At 44.2% G+C, this 17,655-nt stretch overlaps 1 protein-coding gene and 1 long non-coding RNA gene across 5 annotated transcripts in view; one reads left to right on the top strand and one right to left on the bottom strand.

Annotated features, from left to right (window-relative positions):
• The window catches only part of SLC24A3 (solute carrier family 24 member 3), a 498,810-nt gene that overhangs the window by 454,262 nt on the left and 26,893 nt on the right, over positions 1-17,655 (top strand). For 2 of the 4 annotated variants that reach the window (XM_023217770.2, XM_023217774.2), the window contains exons 10-15: positions 2,624-2,757; positions 4,698-4,748; positions 4,968-5,128; positions 5,894-6,155; positions 14,028-14,194; positions 17,508-17,622. In XM_023217770.2, coding sequence (XP_023073538.2) covers positions 2,624-2,757; positions 4,698-4,748; positions 4,968-5,128; positions 5,894-6,155; positions 14,028-14,194; positions 17,508-17,622 — 890 coding nt within the window. The remainder of the gene's footprint in view (positions 1-2,623; positions 2,758-4,697; positions 4,749-4,967; positions 5,129-5,893; positions 6,156-14,027; positions 14,195-17,507; positions 17,623-17,655) is intronic. The other 2 variants (XM_023217771.2, XM_023217772.3) reach the window with 2 other exon arrangements.
• LOC116418549 overlaps positions 13,278-17,655 on the bottom strand; it is a 15,669-nt gene continuing 11,291 nt past the window's right edge. Inside the window, exon 2 of the long non-coding RNA XR_004228633.1 lies at positions 13,278-14,231. This is a non-coding gene — a long non-coding RNA (uncharacterized LOC116418549). The remainder of the gene's footprint in view (positions 14,232-17,655) is intronic.

The following is a 17,655-nucleotide window of genomic DNA, read 5'->3' as shown; positions in this document are numbered from 1 at the left end:
AAAAAAAAAAAAAAAAAAGCAAACCTTTATGCAAGTCAATATTTCTTTCAGGGAAATGGATTCTAAGTCAAGATGACAGAAACACTGCCTCTTTCCCTGTCGCTCTGTGGGGCAAGGCATCCTTGTTGAGTCTATAAAGTGTGGAGGTCTTTTCACTAACGAGAATTTTGAATATATACAAGAGTCAACAGAATAGTATGATGAACCCCATGCACTCATCACCAGCCCCAGAAACCATCAACCCACAGTTGCCCCATCCACACTATATTCACTTCCCTTTTCTTCTATAATTTTGAAGTCCCAGACATCATACTAGTTCATCCACAAAACTTCCAGTATACATCTGGACTTCTCTAGACATAGGTGGATACTCTTTTAGGATTCTCAAAGGACTATTTTCTGTAACAAAACCACAACGTTATCATCATACCTAAAATTAATACTAATTCCTTAATATCATAAAATACCCAGTGTTCAGATTTTCAGTGGCCTCACAAATGTCCTTTTGATTGTTTTCTTTTAGTTTCATGAATATCATAAATATTTAAAAAATAAGAATTCAAATAAATTCCACTCATTAGAATTGGTGGCCCTTGAGTGGTTGCTGTGTCTGTGTGTGTGTACATATATGTGTGTGTGCATATGTGTGTGTGCATATGTGTGTGTGTGTGCATCTTCCTCGCACTTTGTTCTTTAATGAAGTTTGGCTGTTTTGCTCTGCAGAGTTGCCCACGGTTGGAAAGTGTTGATTACATCCCATGATGTGGCACAGTGGCACAGTCTGTTCCCTTGGCCTCTGTGTCTGTGTATGTGTCTGTGTGTGTCTGTGTCTGTGTGTGTGTGTGTCTCTGTGCGTATGTGTGTGTCGTCTGTGTCTGTGTGTTTGGGGTGTGTGTGTGTGTGTCTGTGTCTGTGTGTTTGGGGTGTGTGTGTGTGTGTCTGTGTGTGTCTCTGTGTCTGCGTGTGTCTGTGTGTGTGTCTCTTTGTGTGTCTCTGTGTCTGTGTGTTTCTGTGTGTCTGTATGTGCGTGTGTGTGTGTGTGCATTTTCCTTGCACTTTGTTCTTTGATGAAGTTTGGCTGTTTGCTCTGCAGAGTTGCCCACAGTTGAAAAGTGTTGATTATATCCCATGCTGTGGTGCAGTCTGTTCCCTTGGCCTCTGTGTTTCCTGTATGCCTGTAATTGATCTGATTCGGGCTAGACTATGTCTCAAGTGGTGGGGAGTTCCATCATCAGGAAGCACGGCGACATCTGCCTTTCTCTCTCTGTAATGTTGGCAGCCATCAGTGCTCAGTATCTGGATCCATTATTTCATTTGGGTTGCAAAATAGTGCTGTTCTAATTCTATGCTTCGTGTCTTATGAACTACAAATGGCACCCGTCACTTTGACTAGTTTTCTGTTCTCTCTTATGCAATGTAGTAACTGCATATTCCTAGAGAGTACAGGAAAGAACTCATGGATGAGACGGTCCAGCTACAGAGGGCCTCTTCATCTCTCTGAGGTCTTGTTGCCATAAGCCAGCCACCCTAGAGCTGCCCCCACTGAAGAATCAGGCGCAAGGGAGATAGCTGGAAGGGAACCCAGAGAGCTTCATGTCTGTAGCAGCGAAAGAGGTGAGGAGGGGAAGAGAAACATAGGTTGAGTGACCTTCCAGCTGGCAACTTAGGGTCACCATGCCTAGCTGCCATTCCTATGGGAGGCTAGAGGTCAAACTGGAGGTCCCCAGTGAGCTGTCCCATGGCCAGTAAACGATGAAGTGGGAAAAAGCAATAGCAGCCTTCTGTGACCTGGAGACTGTGCCTGGCTGTCTTTGCCCATGAGTTTTTATGAGTTTTCTAGAATTCCTCTGTGGGAATCTTCTCATACTAAAGCTAGGGAGACTGGAACATTTACTCGCAAAAAACCATCCTTGGAACTTGTGCAAACTTCTTCCCTTCCCACCGGAGCCTGCTGAGGCATGTAAGGAACACTGCACAATGTATTCACTTGATCATTCTGGAGGATCCTAGCCTAGAAGTTTTCATAAAGCCAAGGGCCCACTGGATCTGGAACTTAGGCACGATAGTCATAGAAATTTACAGAATCCCAATCCGTGACCTCAGGAAACCAAAGACATAGAGACCTAGATGGCCAATCGACCTGTAGCACATAGACCGTGACACACAGCCACTGCTGCTGGGGAGTGGTGTGGATGAGGCAGCTTCTCCTTCTTCCAAAAACTGGTCCCTGATTACAGAGGCCCTGGAGATGTGGCCCAGAGGAGGTAGCCCTTGACCATCCCATTGAGTCCTAGCACAGTCCTTCCATGTGCAGACTGAGAAGGGGAGCTCAATCCCAGAGAGACCTCCACTGGCATGAAAGTGGTTGCAAAGTAAGCAATGTGATCTGGTTTATTTCTATAATGGTGGTTTTCTTTTCACCCACCATTTGTTCATAAATTGGGAAATGGGACAGGTTGTATATTCTAAGGGGGAATGGGTTGAGAAAATTAGAACAATAACAACTTGAGCCCTGGGGACTGTACATGCAGACTGGGAGAGCTCTCAGGAGCATCCGGTGGGAGCTGAGACACGGGAGAATGGCAAACACTGATGGACTCTGCCCACTTGTTACTTTGCTCAGATATAACGCGTGCATACATCAGTGCTTTGAGAGGAGGACAAAAGGTGCTGGGAACATGGTCAACGGATTGGCCAACAATGCTGAAATTGATGACAGCAGCAACTGCGACGCAACTGTGGTGCTACTTAAGAAAGGTAACCAAGGAGAGCACTGTGGGGGCCAAGGCAGCAGGATCACTTGAGGCCAGGAGTTCAAGAGCAGCCTGGCCAACATGGCAAAACCCCATCTTTACTAAAAATACAAAAAAATTAACCAGGAGTGGTGGCCCAAGCCTGTAATCCAAGCTGCACGAGAGGCCGAGGCACGAGAATCACTTGAACTCAGGAGGCAGAGGTTGCAGGGAGCCGAGATTGCTCTACTGCAGTCCAGTCAGGACAACAGAGCCAGACTCTATGTCAAAAAAAAAAAAAAAAAGGAAAAGAAAAGAAAGGTAACCAAGGGGATACTGTGTGCGAGAAGAAAGTGCTAGAATATGAGCCCATCTGCCCACTGTCATAGCCACACATGGCGTGTCCCAGCTGGCCTTGAGAGGACACTGCCTGCCCCAAGATAGAGCAGAAGTTTCCAGTCCTCCAACCCTCCCTTTCCCTACAATGTCATGGAGCCATCTCATACCTGGTAAGCCCCTTGGAGCTCAGAAAGCCCCCTGGAAATTTCCAGGCAACACATTTGCTGGGAGTGCTGCAGAGAACAGGATGGCAAAGGAAAGGGGACCCTAGGTTCTGAGATACCGGTTCTGTCCCATTTTGGCTGTGTGACCATGAAGCGGGTTATATAACCTCTTAAGCCTCAATTTTCTCTTCTGAAATATGAGAGTCATTTTTGTAATAAGCAAAGCAGATAAATATGCATAAGAGTTTAGTGCAATGCTCTATAAATGACAGGTGTTATTAGTGTATTACTAGATCCAAATTCACTTTAAGGCTACACTGACTCAGTTTTCAAGCTGCAAATAGAAATAGAAAAGTACCTTCCCCTTCAAAGTAATTCTTATGTTCAATCGAGTTTTACAAAACAGCTGAGATACTAAGGGAAATAATATGGTGCTCTCAAATATATAATATGTTTTCTTAGAGGAACTCAGAAAATTATCATTGAATTTTGCCTGGAATGTGTTTTTTATTTAACTTTTTAAACTTTTCTCTTGAAATGTAAGAGTTTATTTTTTCTTGTTCCCATATGGTTGCTTTGCAGGAAGGAAAAAAAAAAGAAATTAAAAAGGTTATTTTCAAATACATCTATGGGTTTTTTTCGAATATATCTCTGACATCACTGCATCATTATTAGATTTTCAAAATTAAATATTTGATATATTTTTGTGAATGATTATACATATGTTTAACAAATGACTTAAGTGATTTAGTACCATTTCACATGAGGATTTTATTGAGTTTATTCTCTTCTGGGTAGTTTATAATCATAAAAGGAATATGCCAAAGAGAGCTACCTAGGATTAGCCAGTGTTTCCAGAGATCCCTTCATGCTTTAGTGGGTTGGAAAACAGGAGCTAGTACTATAAGAGGCTGCAGCCAAGCACCCTTGAGCTGTGTGCATATACTGCTCATTCACAGAGAGGGAGCTGGACCCTTCGTGCAACATTTTTTTAGGCCTTCTGGTGAATTATCACACAGGATTTGTCCCAAGCACCCTTCTGACCTCGGTTCTCTGTAACATGAACAACTCACCAACCCCTTGTTAGCTCTGCTCATAGACTGCACTGAGGGAATGTGTACGTTTCACCACTATGTCCCCCAGTGCAGAACTGCACTAACGTCAATCCAGTAGCATTTAACAGCTCAGTATGAATATTGCTGACATTTGAAGGGCGCATAGGGTACAAAGTTCTTAGAGTCTTCTCTGTGCCCCAGATCTGAGTGGTGGGAAAAGAATCCTTTGTGGACAAGGAGGAATTCTCTTATGGTATCATTAATTCTTACCATGTCAATGAATGATGCTTAAATTGTTTCAAGTCCTTTCAAAAGATTTAACGTTAACACCCATGGAAAGGAGATTTTGACTCTTGTTCAAAATTTGCCCACTGCAACCCTTCCTGGCTGGCTGGATGAATGGAAAGAAGGAAGGAAAGAAGGAATAAGGAAAGAAGAGTGGATGGATGGGTGGATAGGTGAGTTGAATGGATGGAAAGAAGAATGAATGGATTGATCGGTGGAAGGAAGGAAGAAATAAGGAAAGAAGAGTGGATGAATGGATGGATGGATGGATGGGTAAATGGATGGGAGGAAGGAAGGGAGGAAGAGAAAGGAAGGGAAGGAAGAATAAATGAATGCCTCTTTCCTGCTCCTGGCCTCAATGTTATTTTATCTTATGTTTTCAATTTCCCTAGCAAATTTCCACCGCAAAGCATCAGTGATCATGGTAGACGAGCTGCTGTCGGCCTACCCACATCAGCTTTCCTTCTCTGAGGCTGGCCTTCGAATCATGATCACCAGCCACTTTCCCCCCAAGACCCGGCTCTCCATGGCCAGTCGCATGTTGATCAATGAGGTACCTTGGAAAGCACTGTCCACTGACACTGGACGGGGTGGGAAACTCTGGGAAAGAGAGAACGTTTTTTGTTTGAAAGAAGAAGCACCTAACTCAAAGTTTAACACCACAGCATCCCTCAGCCATTTCCCAATCTTAATTCCCTGGACCAGCTGTGTATCTGGCCCTTGCTGTTCCCTCCACGTGTTGAGACATGGACTAATTCCCATTTATATAGAAAACTCCTTTATTCTTTCTCCCTTTCACCCATATTTTTCTTCTATTGTTCCATTTTAATAAAGCTCCCTGATGTGAACTTGCACAGAAATTGTTACTAACTAAGGGTTACCTTAGTTTAAAGTAATACAGAGTCCCTAACTTGAAGTTTGCTGTGCATTCGTTTTCTGGAGTGTAGCCTTATTGATACACTAGTCCAAACACAGTTGTTCAGCTTTCTCACATAGGGACCCAGGAACTCCTGCAGTCTGAGGAAGAAAGATGACACCACAGTACACAGAATATCAAGGAACTGCACATCCCAGCCACAGGAATTTTCCCCTAAGGGGATTTGCAAATTCTAATGGGTCATAAAAGACTAATCTTTCCTCCCAGAAGGAAATTGTCTGGAATTGGTTATCACATTGAGAGGCCCCTTAAAACTTGATTCCAGGGTCTTCTGGAAGCATCTCGTCAGCTGCCAGGAACAAATCTCAGCAGTTCGTGTTCTGAGTGTAAGGTATTTGCAATCCCACTGACCATGGTAAAAGTGCGCCTTTCTCTTTCCAGAGACAAAGATTGATAAACAGCAGGGCTTATACCAATGGGGAATCTGAGGTGGCCATCAAAATCCCAATTAAGCACACTGTGGAGAATGGGACAGGGCCCAGCAGTGCCCCAGACAGGGGCGTGAATGGGACACGGAGGGACGATGTTGTGGCTGAGGCTGGCAACGAAACAGAGAATGAAAATGAGGACAATGAGAATGACGAGGAGGAAGAGGAGGACGAAGATGATGATGAAGGACCATACACGCCATTCGACCCCCCCTGTAAGAGGTTCTATGTCTGGGCTGGGGTTGGGAGCTATTTTGAGCCACTGAGTAGATGCCCCTGACTTGAATGATCTTTTAACCATTCAATTTTTTTAAATCTCTGTATGAACATGAGAATATGTATATCAAGTCTTCTTTGGGCAGGACTTTGTTGTAGAAGTTCGAAGATGGCCAAGATGGGGGTCCATGATCTTTGGTTGAAATGTGAGCTCTTTAATCAGCTGTGTTTTGTGGAAGTGTTACTGAAATGCCAGGGATTTGGTCTAGGTCCTGCTCATCAGTGCATAGAAAGCCAGTCACTGAAACAACGAATATTGCCAGGGAAAAAGGCTTTAATCAGGTGCTGCAGCTGAGGATATAGGAGATCAGTCTCAAATCCATCTCGTGGATTTATATAGCAGGGAAGGAATGTAGCTACCTTCCGGCAAATAGGAATTAGGGAGAAGTAAGGAAGAGGAGTTGCTCCGCAGGAAGTAGGCAGTCCATCAGGCATCACAATGAAGGAGAGATCTGACTCCTCATTGTCCAGACACAATGATCTGGTGAGTTTCAGTTCCTTGATGCCATCTGGGAGGCCTAATGGTCCGTTTCCTGAGAAAAGAGCTCAGAGAAGACAAATGAACGTTTCTCAAGTTTTAAAGCTGAGATTCAGTTTTTATATTAATTCAAAAGAAACTATAAACATCAGTTCTATGGGACAGTTGGGCTGGTTTCAGGGGATGGTCTTATCTTACTTAGCTGTTCTGCAGGAACTTTTGGTATGAAGGAGGAAATGCCCATGACCCTTGTGGGCAAGGCAGTTTGGTACACAAAAGGAGAGGCACATCACTTACCTCCACCCATCCCATTGCACCTCGTCAGGAGAGCTGTCCTGCCAAGGTCAGCCCTGGTGGACGCCAAGGCCTGAAGAAGCTTTCAGGACCTCAGCCGCCAGGGCAGTGTCCTCCTCCCCCAACTGCTGCCTCCAACAAGCACTTGGTTGTTCCAGAAACTATTTCACCCCACCCCACCCATTATTGGAGCAGGTGGACCAAGCCCAAAGAATTCTACCTATTTGCTGGACCTTCCAGAGGCTTCTGGCTGTTTCAGGGAAGAGTACACTAGTCTGATTCACATTGACTGTCAAGTGTGTGAGGCTCAGTATACGTGTGCAGCAACCTCTTTGGGATGTTTGAATGTGCAGGATTATCTGAGGAAACGTTTGATCCACTTGAAAGCCCATTTAGTGGTAGGACATGGTGCCGAGTGTCAGAGTCCTGTGTTAATTTCAGATGCAGGGTCTTGCTGTGCTCCAGGGGAGCTCCTTTCTGTCCAGAGAACAGCAAGTAAAACTTGAATCAGAGCTGCCCTGTGCCCACTCAGGGCACCCAAGATGTCAACCTCATCAAGAACTTACCAAAACGAATCAGAAAATATTCATCCAGATTCCTATACCCCTCCATTCCCTCACCTCCCACCCAAAGCTGAATCATCACTTGTTAGTACATTATCTTCATAGAAAAAATGTACACTCATAATTTATCCATTTTGCCACCATCGGATATATTTCTTGGCAACCTTTCCCATCAACCAAGACAGAAACATCTTAAGAATTAAATGACAAAACACTCCTTTCCTCCCTTTTAAACCCTTCCATTCATTTTCTGTTGCCACCTAACAAAATGCCACATATTTTGCAGCTCAAAACAAGACCCACTGATTAGCTTACAGTTCTGTAGGTCAGAAGTCCAGCTGGATTCTTAGTCTTACAGGCCATAATGAAGGTGTAGCCAGGGCTACATTCCTTTGCAGAGGCCCTGGGAGAAATCATTACCAGGCACCGGTTCACTGTGGCTGTACAGCTCCTTGATGGCTGTCACCTGGGGATGTCCCACTGTTCCTAAAAGCCACGGAGCCCCTCCACCTTCACCTGGATGTGTGGACCTCTTCCCACCATCATTCCTAATCTCTCTGGCTCCCCTTTTGCTTTTGAGAACTCTTTGCAACTAGATCAGGTACCTGCACAATCTCTCTACCTAAAGGTCAACTGTGCCATACAGCACAGCAGAGTCACAAGGCTGATAGCTCATCCCACTCACAGACCCTGAGAATCTTAGGGACCCATGTCTAGAATTCCGCCTACTCAGCCCGTTTTCAGAGTCCACCATTGACTGGCCATAACCAAGCTCCAGTAATGCTTATTTTGCTAAACTCTTTCACTAATTAAAGAAACAGTCGAGCCAGTGGAAGGTCTGTAAGTGGCCAAGTTCTATGTTAGCATCTTGGGAGCCCAGAATCCCCAAGTGCACCCCTCCCAATGAAAGATGCATGTGTGAGATGAGACCAAGTCTGGCCCAGTGCCTGGGCCTCATTACTGACTGGGACTCAGCGCCCCCTTCAGATCCTTGGTTCCATATTTCTCTTCCGGATGAGAGCTCACTGTGGGGTTTCAAGGTCTTTGCAACTCCTGCTCCCAACCGTCTGTCTCACTGTGATTAGGTTGCAGATGATGGAGGCCTCAGACCTTCCAGCCACACCTTCTGGGCTTCTGTGTATTAGGAGACATGGCTGCAGGCATCTCACTCCAACAAATGCTGCACCTGAGGCTCAGGAGCGCCACATCCCCTCCCCCGTGTCCTTCTTGAAGCACAGGCAAGAGAGAGGAGATGATATTCTGTGTGGTCATACCATCCTGTGGGGTCTCCATGTCATTCAAGGACCCCCAGCTGCCAAGATAGAAAGCAGAATTCCAAGTTCTTCTCTACCAGCCCTTCTCACCTGGGCTTCCTTAATGAAATGCACATTCTGATTCAGGAGGTCTAGGGTGAGGCCCGAGTCTGCATTGCTAATCAAGAAACCCCCACATCCTGCGACACTGACGCTGCTGGTCTGTGTGCCACACTTGGAGCACCGAGGGGCTAGAGACCTAGAGGCACTCAGCGATCATCCCAGTTCTTCTAAGATGCAGGAAAGCCTGATTCAGAGCCCTGGTCTGCCTTTGGAAAGAGTGAACTCCCCCAATTACGACTGTCTCTTCCCCTCTACCAGCTGCTAAGGAGTCCCAGGCCCAGAATTAGGAACTCCGTTTTAAGGCAAGGGGACTGAATGCCCAGCCAGGCCCCTTGCAGGGGCAGACAGGCCTCTGCTTATGGGTGAGAAGCCTGAGGGGTGCTTCTGGCCAGCAGAGGGCATTGAGAAGCCAGGGAGTCAGTTCTGGGAGCCCCAAGATGGGTTCCTATCAAGTCAAGTTCCTGTGGCCTGAAAAGGGTCCGCCCATACGATGAGGACATTTTTCTCTCTCATAGTCATCCTGCAAGGCGTGAGTACCCTGTGTTTCCGGCACCCAGCCGCAGCGCTTTTCTTCTCTCAGGACTTGACTAGAGTGGGTATGATGATACCAAGAAAGTAATTATTTAGGAGTATGTGAATACTGTTTGTGAGTTCATATATGTACATATATGTACAGTGTGCAATTTAAGATTGATAGAACATATTAACATGCGCATGTGTACTGTATACACTTAATATATTGTATACATATATAATATATGCACAGATATTAACATATTTATGTTTATATATGTATATACTATATTATAGGTTATATGCACATAATATACATCTATTATATACTCCTACACTTGGTATATGCACATACATGCATATAAACGTGCAGCTCTTGTTACCTCTTGGGTGAAGAAAGCCTTATGGTTGGCAGACAGCAAAAGAAACCTTTTCTTGTGTATATAGGTAAACACATTTCCATGGGAAAGAAAAACTAGAAGGAAATACACCAAAATATAAGTAGATTTTTCCAAAGCAAAATTATATTTTTCCTATATTTTTTACCTTAAAACAGTGTACATTTTTGTTGCCTATATTATCGGAACAAATGTATATATTTAGGTCTAGGACTAAAATACTGTGCAATAACTTTTTCTCTCTCTGATAGAATTCAGCTTTCTTAAAGCTGACTGAGGAACATAATTTACAAACAAGTCTTTTTGCTTGCTAAAGCCAAGTCCAACCCAAAGGGATACTATCATGCTTATGGGCCCGGCTCAGGCCCCTGGCTTCAGCTCTCAGTTGCTGGCTGACTTTTGTGAAATCAGGTAATCACCAGCACATCAGGTCCATGTGCAGGGAAGTTTTTTCCCTTAATTCATTGCTGTACCCCCAGCACCTGCAGCAGTGCTCGGCACAAAATGCCATAGAGGGCATTCAACAAATATGTATTAAATGAATGAATGACGAGTAAACCTATCCCCCTTGCTGCTCTATTTTGACCCAATGGTAATAGAGCAGAAGATGGAAAAAATGTCCAGAAATGTTGTTGACTCAAAGAGGAAAGGAAACCTTTTTAACCCCTTTATTCAGAAATGGAAATTAAGGGCTGGGCGCGGTGGCTCACGCCTGTAATCCCAGAACTTTGGGAGGCAAAGGGAGGATGCGGATCACCTGAATTCAGGAGTTCAAGACCAGCCTGGCCAACATGGTGAAACCCCATCTCTACTAAAAATACAAAAATTAGCCAGGCATGGTGGTGCACGCCTGTAATCCCAGCTACTCGGGAGGCTGAGGCAGGAGAATCACTTGAACCTGGGAGGCGAAGGTTGCAGTGAGCTGAGATCACGCCACTGCACTCCAGCCTAGGCAAAAGAGTGAGACTCTGTCTCAAAAAAAAAAAAGAAGAAAAATTAAGACCAGCTAAAATGTGGGTAATCTTTATTCGACTGTCTTTGTTCCTCAAAATCATTTTTAAAAAACACCTTATATTTGTTATATTTGCCATGTTACTTTTAAATATATGATTCAGATAATGCTCATTGAATTTCTAGTTTTAAGGTTGTTGTTGTTACAAAGGGACAATCACTTAAAACAAGCATATATATCATTGAAAATGACATTTTCCAGATATAATGCCCTCCCAATGTCGAGTCAGACATTTTTAAAACAGTTGATAAGAACTCAACTTTCACTGGCACTCACTTACACTTCTTGCGACTTTGTCTAATCAATATCATTTTCCAAGCTCTTGCACTTGTAAGTTCTAACTTCATTTTTTCTTCCCTCTATTTATTTATTTTCTGAAAAATGTAAAAGAGCCAAGTTGGGATTATTTCTCCTCCTCTTCATGTGTTTCTTTGTAATCGTTGATTGGGTGTGCATTTTAAACTAAACCAAGTCTCTCTGTCCGTGTGAAGGCATCATCCATATGGAAGGCCATTGAGGAGAGTCTAGGAGTTCCACATGGGTAAATGCCTTATCAGCACATTGCAGGATTTAGGAATGTACAGAATTCCAGGATGCATTTGGGATCCAAAGAGCTGCCCATATCCTGGATTCTGCAACATTTGGAAGCCCCTCTCCAAACAACTCTCAGCCAGGCTTCCTGGTTTACAAAGCAAGCACAGTCTGTATGTTCTCATCATTCACTTGACCATCTCCAAATCTTAAATCTAACAAGATTCATAGCAGCTAATAGGAAAATACTTCTCCTTTCTTAGTACTTTTTTGTTTGCTTGCTTTACTCTGTACTTGTATTTTGGATAGCCTTAGATTCTCAAAAACAAGTAATTTTCTTTGGTCTGTCTGATTAGATTGTTCATAATAACATTATTACTACAACTGTTATTGATATTTACTGAAAATGTGATATAAGCCCAGGACTATTCCTGCCTTTCAAAATCAGGTGCTAAACAAGTGAGAAGACCCCTGTTCTCATAGACTTTATTCTAATTTGATGGAGATTGAAAATAAATTAAGAAACAAACAACCCTGATGGTTTAAGACAGGAAATATTTGGATGAAACAAATTAAAATGGGTATAGAAAAGCAGGACTGAGATGATAAGGGTTATATTTAGATTTCTCTGAGGGCCCAATGACATTTGAGCAGTGAAGTGATCTGCTTGACAGGGCAGACTCTGCCATGAGAAGATCCAGGCAGAAGACCTGCGAGGGCAAAGGCCTTGAGGCAGAAAAAGGCTTTGAGTGTCTGAGGGCAGAAAGCAAGCTAAGACCAGGGAGTATGTGAGCAGGGAGAGTGGCAGTTGGGGCAAAATCAGGCAGTGCCTTACAGACCATGGTGGGGAGACCTGGTTTTACTCTAAGGGCAGTGGAGACCAATGGAAGGTTCTAGAACAATTTGCTTTTTGAGACTCTTTCCTCCGGCTACTGGTAGCAAACAGATGGAGATAGGACAGGCATTGGAGCAGTAGTCCCCTTAGGAAGCCAGATTGTCAGCCAGGCTTGGTGAACCTGGCCCCAGCGGAGGTTGTGGGAATAATGAAGTGGTGGGAATACCTTGTCAGGTTGCCAGGGTTGGCTGTGGGGGATACAAGAAAGGGAAGAATCAAGAATGACTCCCAGGATTTTGACTGGAACGACTTGCAAGCTCATGTTGTCCCAGCCGTCATCCTAATATCATCTTACTTAATTCTCCAAGTAACTCTGTCAGCTCAGTGCTGCTGTATACACGTTTTCATAGATAAAGAAACTGAGGTGTAGATAATTTAAATAACTGAGTCATTCAGCTCATCAGCCACAGAGCAGGGATCAGAGCCCAGCACTATCTGATGAGAAACCCCTCTGCCTCCCATAGACACTGTGCCTCGGCCATTTAAGAGGGGCCAGAGGGTGCCCGAAATAATGTTAAATAATTGTTCTATCTATACAGTTTTTAGAAACTATTGGGAGATTAGTAGGATATATGAAACAAATACTGGATACTGATCTAAAATTATAAAATACATTTTATTAAACATTTAATTACTGTTTAAATGTTATAAAAATTCCTCCTTAACTCTGGTGGGAATATAAAATGGTTCAATCATTTTGGAAAACTGGCAGTTTCTTATAAAGTTCAGTAAATACCCACCCTATGACTCAGCAATTCTCCTGGATCTTCATCCAAGAGAGATGAAACATGCCCACGAAAAGACTTGTACAACAGTGTTCGTAGTCATCTGGCTTGTAATACCCTCACACTGGCAACAAACAAATGCTCACCCACCGCCATATGGATAACAAATCGTAGCACACTCATAGGATGGAATACTACATAGCAATTAAAAGGAATGGATCATGCAACATGAATGAATCTCAATCACATTAGGTTGAACAGAAGAAGGTAGGCACGAAACATCCTATATGGTTTTATTTATTTGAAGTTGGAGAACAGTTAAAACAATTATCTATGGTGGTAGAGGGTGAGGAGTTGACTAGAAAGAGGCACGGAAAACTTTCTGGAAGGTAGAGACACTGTGTATCTAGATTGCATTGAGGAGTACATGGAAATATGTATGCGTATTTCTTTCTAGAGGTGAATTAGCAGTTAATCAGGACAGTAATACAAGTCTAGGGAGAGCCTTCAAATCCTCTTTGAAGATTCCGGCGCGCTGACAGACCATGCTGAGAAATTCCACCAGGTGGCGCTGCGTCCGCTGACGCTGTATTATCGGGAGAAAACGTGGAAAACAGAAGCCCACTGGTGGTCTTCCTAGCTCCCCACCCCCATTTCGACCCCCTACACCTACACACATTCCGCCTCTTTTTTGTCCTGAGTATCCTCCTCTTTTTTCCCACCTGGCCATCTGCCAAACCATCCCCCAAGTCTGGTGTTACTAAGAAGCGATTCACCCTGTCATTTCAGAGACCTAACTAGCAGGTGGGCCATGGATAATTTTTTGAAAATTCTGCTTGGTGTTATATGTCAGGTTTCGTTGGTGATGGAAAGTCATTTGAATGTTTTAGGAAAAGAGCAATATAATAAGGTTTAATTCTGGGGAAAGCAGTACAGACACTTGGCAGCGGCAGAGAAGTAAAGCTAACTGGGGTTCTTTGTTATTTTTTTCTTTTTATTTCTTTTTGGCCGTTTTCATTTTTCCAGCGGGTAAACTGGAAACAGTGAAATGGGCGTTCACCTGGCCACTGAGTTTCGTCTTATACTTCACTGTACCCAACTGCAACAAGCCGCGCTGGGAGAAATGGTTCATGGTGACGTTTGCTTCCTCCACGCTGTGGATCGCAGCCTTCTCCTACATGATGGTGTGGATGGTGAGTGCAATCGGGACCCCATGGCACTGTTAAACCTCTTTAGAGGAAAAAGAAGGGAATGAGTCAGGATTTCAGCCTATAACTGTACCAGTCAGCTATTGCTACAATAAGCTGCACAATGAACCACTCCTAAACTTAGTAGTTTAGAATTGCAGGCATCGATTCTCCTGCTCACACCTCTTCAGGTTGACTGTAAATTTATTAATCTTAGCTGGTACTTGCTATGCAGCTCTCTCTCAGGCTTCAGGGTGGTCATGTTTGATTCAGGCAGCAGGTGGGGTCCATGTCTATTCCACGTGTCTGCTCATTTTCTTGGTACTAGAGGCTAGCTACCTGGGATATTCTCTTCTCACAGTGCATCATTAGAATGCAAGAGAGTACATGAAAACACGAGATGCCTCCCTGGTCTTCTCCTGGCCCTGACTTACCATCACGTCCACTCACATTTTACTGGCCAAGCCCCACATCAATGGCACAGGGGAAATGTACTCCACCTGCTCCAGTGGGAAGAACAGCCATGTCACAGGGCAAAGGACATGGAGGAAAGGCAAGAAGAATTGGGAAATGGTGATCAATTCTTATCAGCATCTTAGTTTCTTCAACCAGACAATGAGGCATTGCATTAGGTGATCACTCAAGGGTCCCTTCTGAGGCTAAAATAATGAGTCAGTGATTCACATTGGTTGATTGACATTGACTGACATTAGCTGATTGACATTGATTCAGTGGCTTTGACATTAACAAAGCCATTTTAGGAAACCCAGCCTTCCAGAATGCATTGCCCATTTATGTCTATACTTTTTAATGGGGGAGCAATTCCAAATCATTGGAATTGGCCAGAAATTAAAAAGCATGGCAAAATGATGCAAATCCAAATTAATCTTGCTTTGAGTGTTGGACAGAAATGCAATATAAATCTGGAGAATTAAACTCAAGAGCTAAAAAGAAGGTTCTGAAAAAGGTATTTTGGTAGGACCAAAAATATCCAGAAAAATGTTGTTACATGGATTGCAAATTGGTAAACCTGAGACAACTGATTCATAATCATCCCTTTCCTTAATATCACAAACATTTTTTTTAAACCCAAGATTTATAGCCAGGGATTTCTCCCTCATCCTGCATTCACTAATGTTTTTATCTGACATATGCACCAAGTGCCACCTCTTATCTGGGTTTGGGGGACAGTGTTGGCTGTCTCTGACCTTAAGGTGCTACGTGATTTTCTGTGCAGTCCCCTAACCAGCAGTCTAACTGACCTGACTCATCTGAGGTTCAACCTCCTTCTGTTTGCTTCCTTTCCCTCCAGCGGAGGTTCTAATAAGTCCCAATCAATGCCCAGGACTAAGGGAGAAAACTAGGAGAAGCCGGAGACCTGATCCCAGCCACCTGAGCAGTCTGCTCCCCTGAACTCCAGACCGAGCCACAAATATGATCATGAAAATGATGAGCCGGAGGCCAAGGCTGGCTGAGCCAAACCAGATTCCTACAGGGACTGAGCTGAGGGTTAAAAAGGAAAAACAAGGTTTGGCCAGGATGCTGGTAGCTCCATTTGCTCCAAAGCAACAAAATAGAAACAGCATGTGTTTCTGTAGCTCCCTGGAGACTGGAAGTTAGAAAGCCCTGTGACCACCCCAGGTTCAATTCTGTTCAGTTCTGCTCGGTACTGAACAGAAATGAGCTGCATTCTCTGGTTTGAAAGGAGGCAAGGCAGGCATCTCTATGGATTTCACTCACATGCCCCCAGTCTTTGAACAGGGAAGGAGGGATTATGGCCTTTGGAGTGAAGTCAGGGTTCCGGGTGTAGGTGTCTCTCAAGGGCTGGCCCAGGAGGAACTGTGAGAAAAATGTGCTCCTCACAACATGTGGTTTGCATTTCCTGTAGTTTTATGGAAAGTGGCATCCTAAAATGATCTAACAGTTTCAGCTCTTGTGAGTTATCTTCTCCTTGGGCCCACGTGCAGGGAATGTGTCTCTTTTTCCACTTACCTCTTTTTTTGCCACCAGCTCCCTCATCATCTGCCTCATCAACTGCTTTTGTTTTTTTAAGCATGCTTACGTTTGCCTTTTCTATATTTGCATAAGTTTAAGCGGTACAAGTACAATTTGTTACATGGACATATTGTGTGATGGAAGTGACGAAGTCCTGACTTTAACGTATCCATGACTGAGATAATGTGCATTGTACCCATTAAGTAATTTGTCATCACCCACCCCACTTCATTCTGTGCTGAATTTAAATTAGGGTGGCCTCTGGCCTTCCTGACTTTCAGTCTCCAGGGAGGAAAATGAGAGGCAGAAACAATATTTCTGCACCTGACCCCTCTGAGGCTCCATTGCCTATCATTCCACACCCATGTCCAAGTGTACACATTACGTAACACCCACTTATAAGTGAGAACATGTGGAGTTTGACTTTCTGTGTCTGAGCTGTTTCACTTAAGATAATGGTCCCCAGAAGCTATTATGACGAAGATATTGACAAGGACAGTGAATTGCTACCAAGCTTCAAGGAAGAGAGAAAAGGAAATGCTAGTTAAGGCTTTCCTTTTTTTTTTTTTTTTTTGAGACAGGGTCTCACTCTGTTGCCCAGGCTGGAGTACAATGGCACTATCACAGCTCATCGCAGCCTGAACCTCCTGGGCTCAAGCCATCCTCCTGCCTCAGCCTCTCAAGGAGCTGGGACCACAGGCATACACTACCATGCCCAGCTAATTTTTAAAATTTTTTGTAGAGACAAGGTCTCACTATGTTGCTCAGGCTGGTCTAGAACTTTTAAACTTAAGCAGTCCTCTCAACTTGGCTTCTCAAAGTGATAGGATTACAAGCATGAGCCACTGTGCCCAACCTTAGCATGAGCCACTGTGCCCAACCTTATACCTTTTCTGACAAGTATGGGTACTGTCAAATCCAGCCCCTTTGCAGTTCTTCTAAATTCCCATTATGCATCCCCCCTGACATGGACATTCAAATTCCAAGCAAAGCATCCATCCATTCTGGATTCCTCAGGGCCACCCGTAGTTCAAATATTCTGTCCCAATATTAAGAAATTCTATTTTCTCAGACCACCCACCTCACCTGAAAAGAACAAGTGAAAAGACCAATGTTTTGTTGGAAAGCACGGGTCCTATTATAGCACTGTCCCCTGACCTGCAGCCCCCAGCCGGCATCCACATAGTATTGATACAGAGAGCAGACATTGCACCCCACAGAGATAGCCCAGACGGTACCCTGTTGTGAGTCTCCATCAGAAGAACCATGGGCAGGTGGGGCTTGAGGTGACCCTCAGCTCACCATCTCTTCCTGCTCCTTCTAGGTCACAATCATTGGTTACACCCTGGGGATTCCTGATGTCATCATGGGGATCACCTTCCTGGCTGCGGGGACCAGCGTGCCTGACTGCATGGCCAGCCTCATTGTGGCCAGACAAGGTGGGACTTCCAGTGGCAATGGGGAAGGAGGGA

Source organism: Piliocolobus tephrosceles, chromosome 20 (assembly GCF_002776525.5).
Source record: "Piliocolobus tephrosceles isolate RC106 chromosome 20, ASM277652v3, whole genome shotgun sequence".
NCBI lineage: Eukaryota > Metazoa > Chordata > Mammalia > Primates > Cercopithecidae > Piliocolobus > Piliocolobus tephrosceles.
This window is presented reverse-complemented; position numbering and strand designations above follow the sequence as displayed.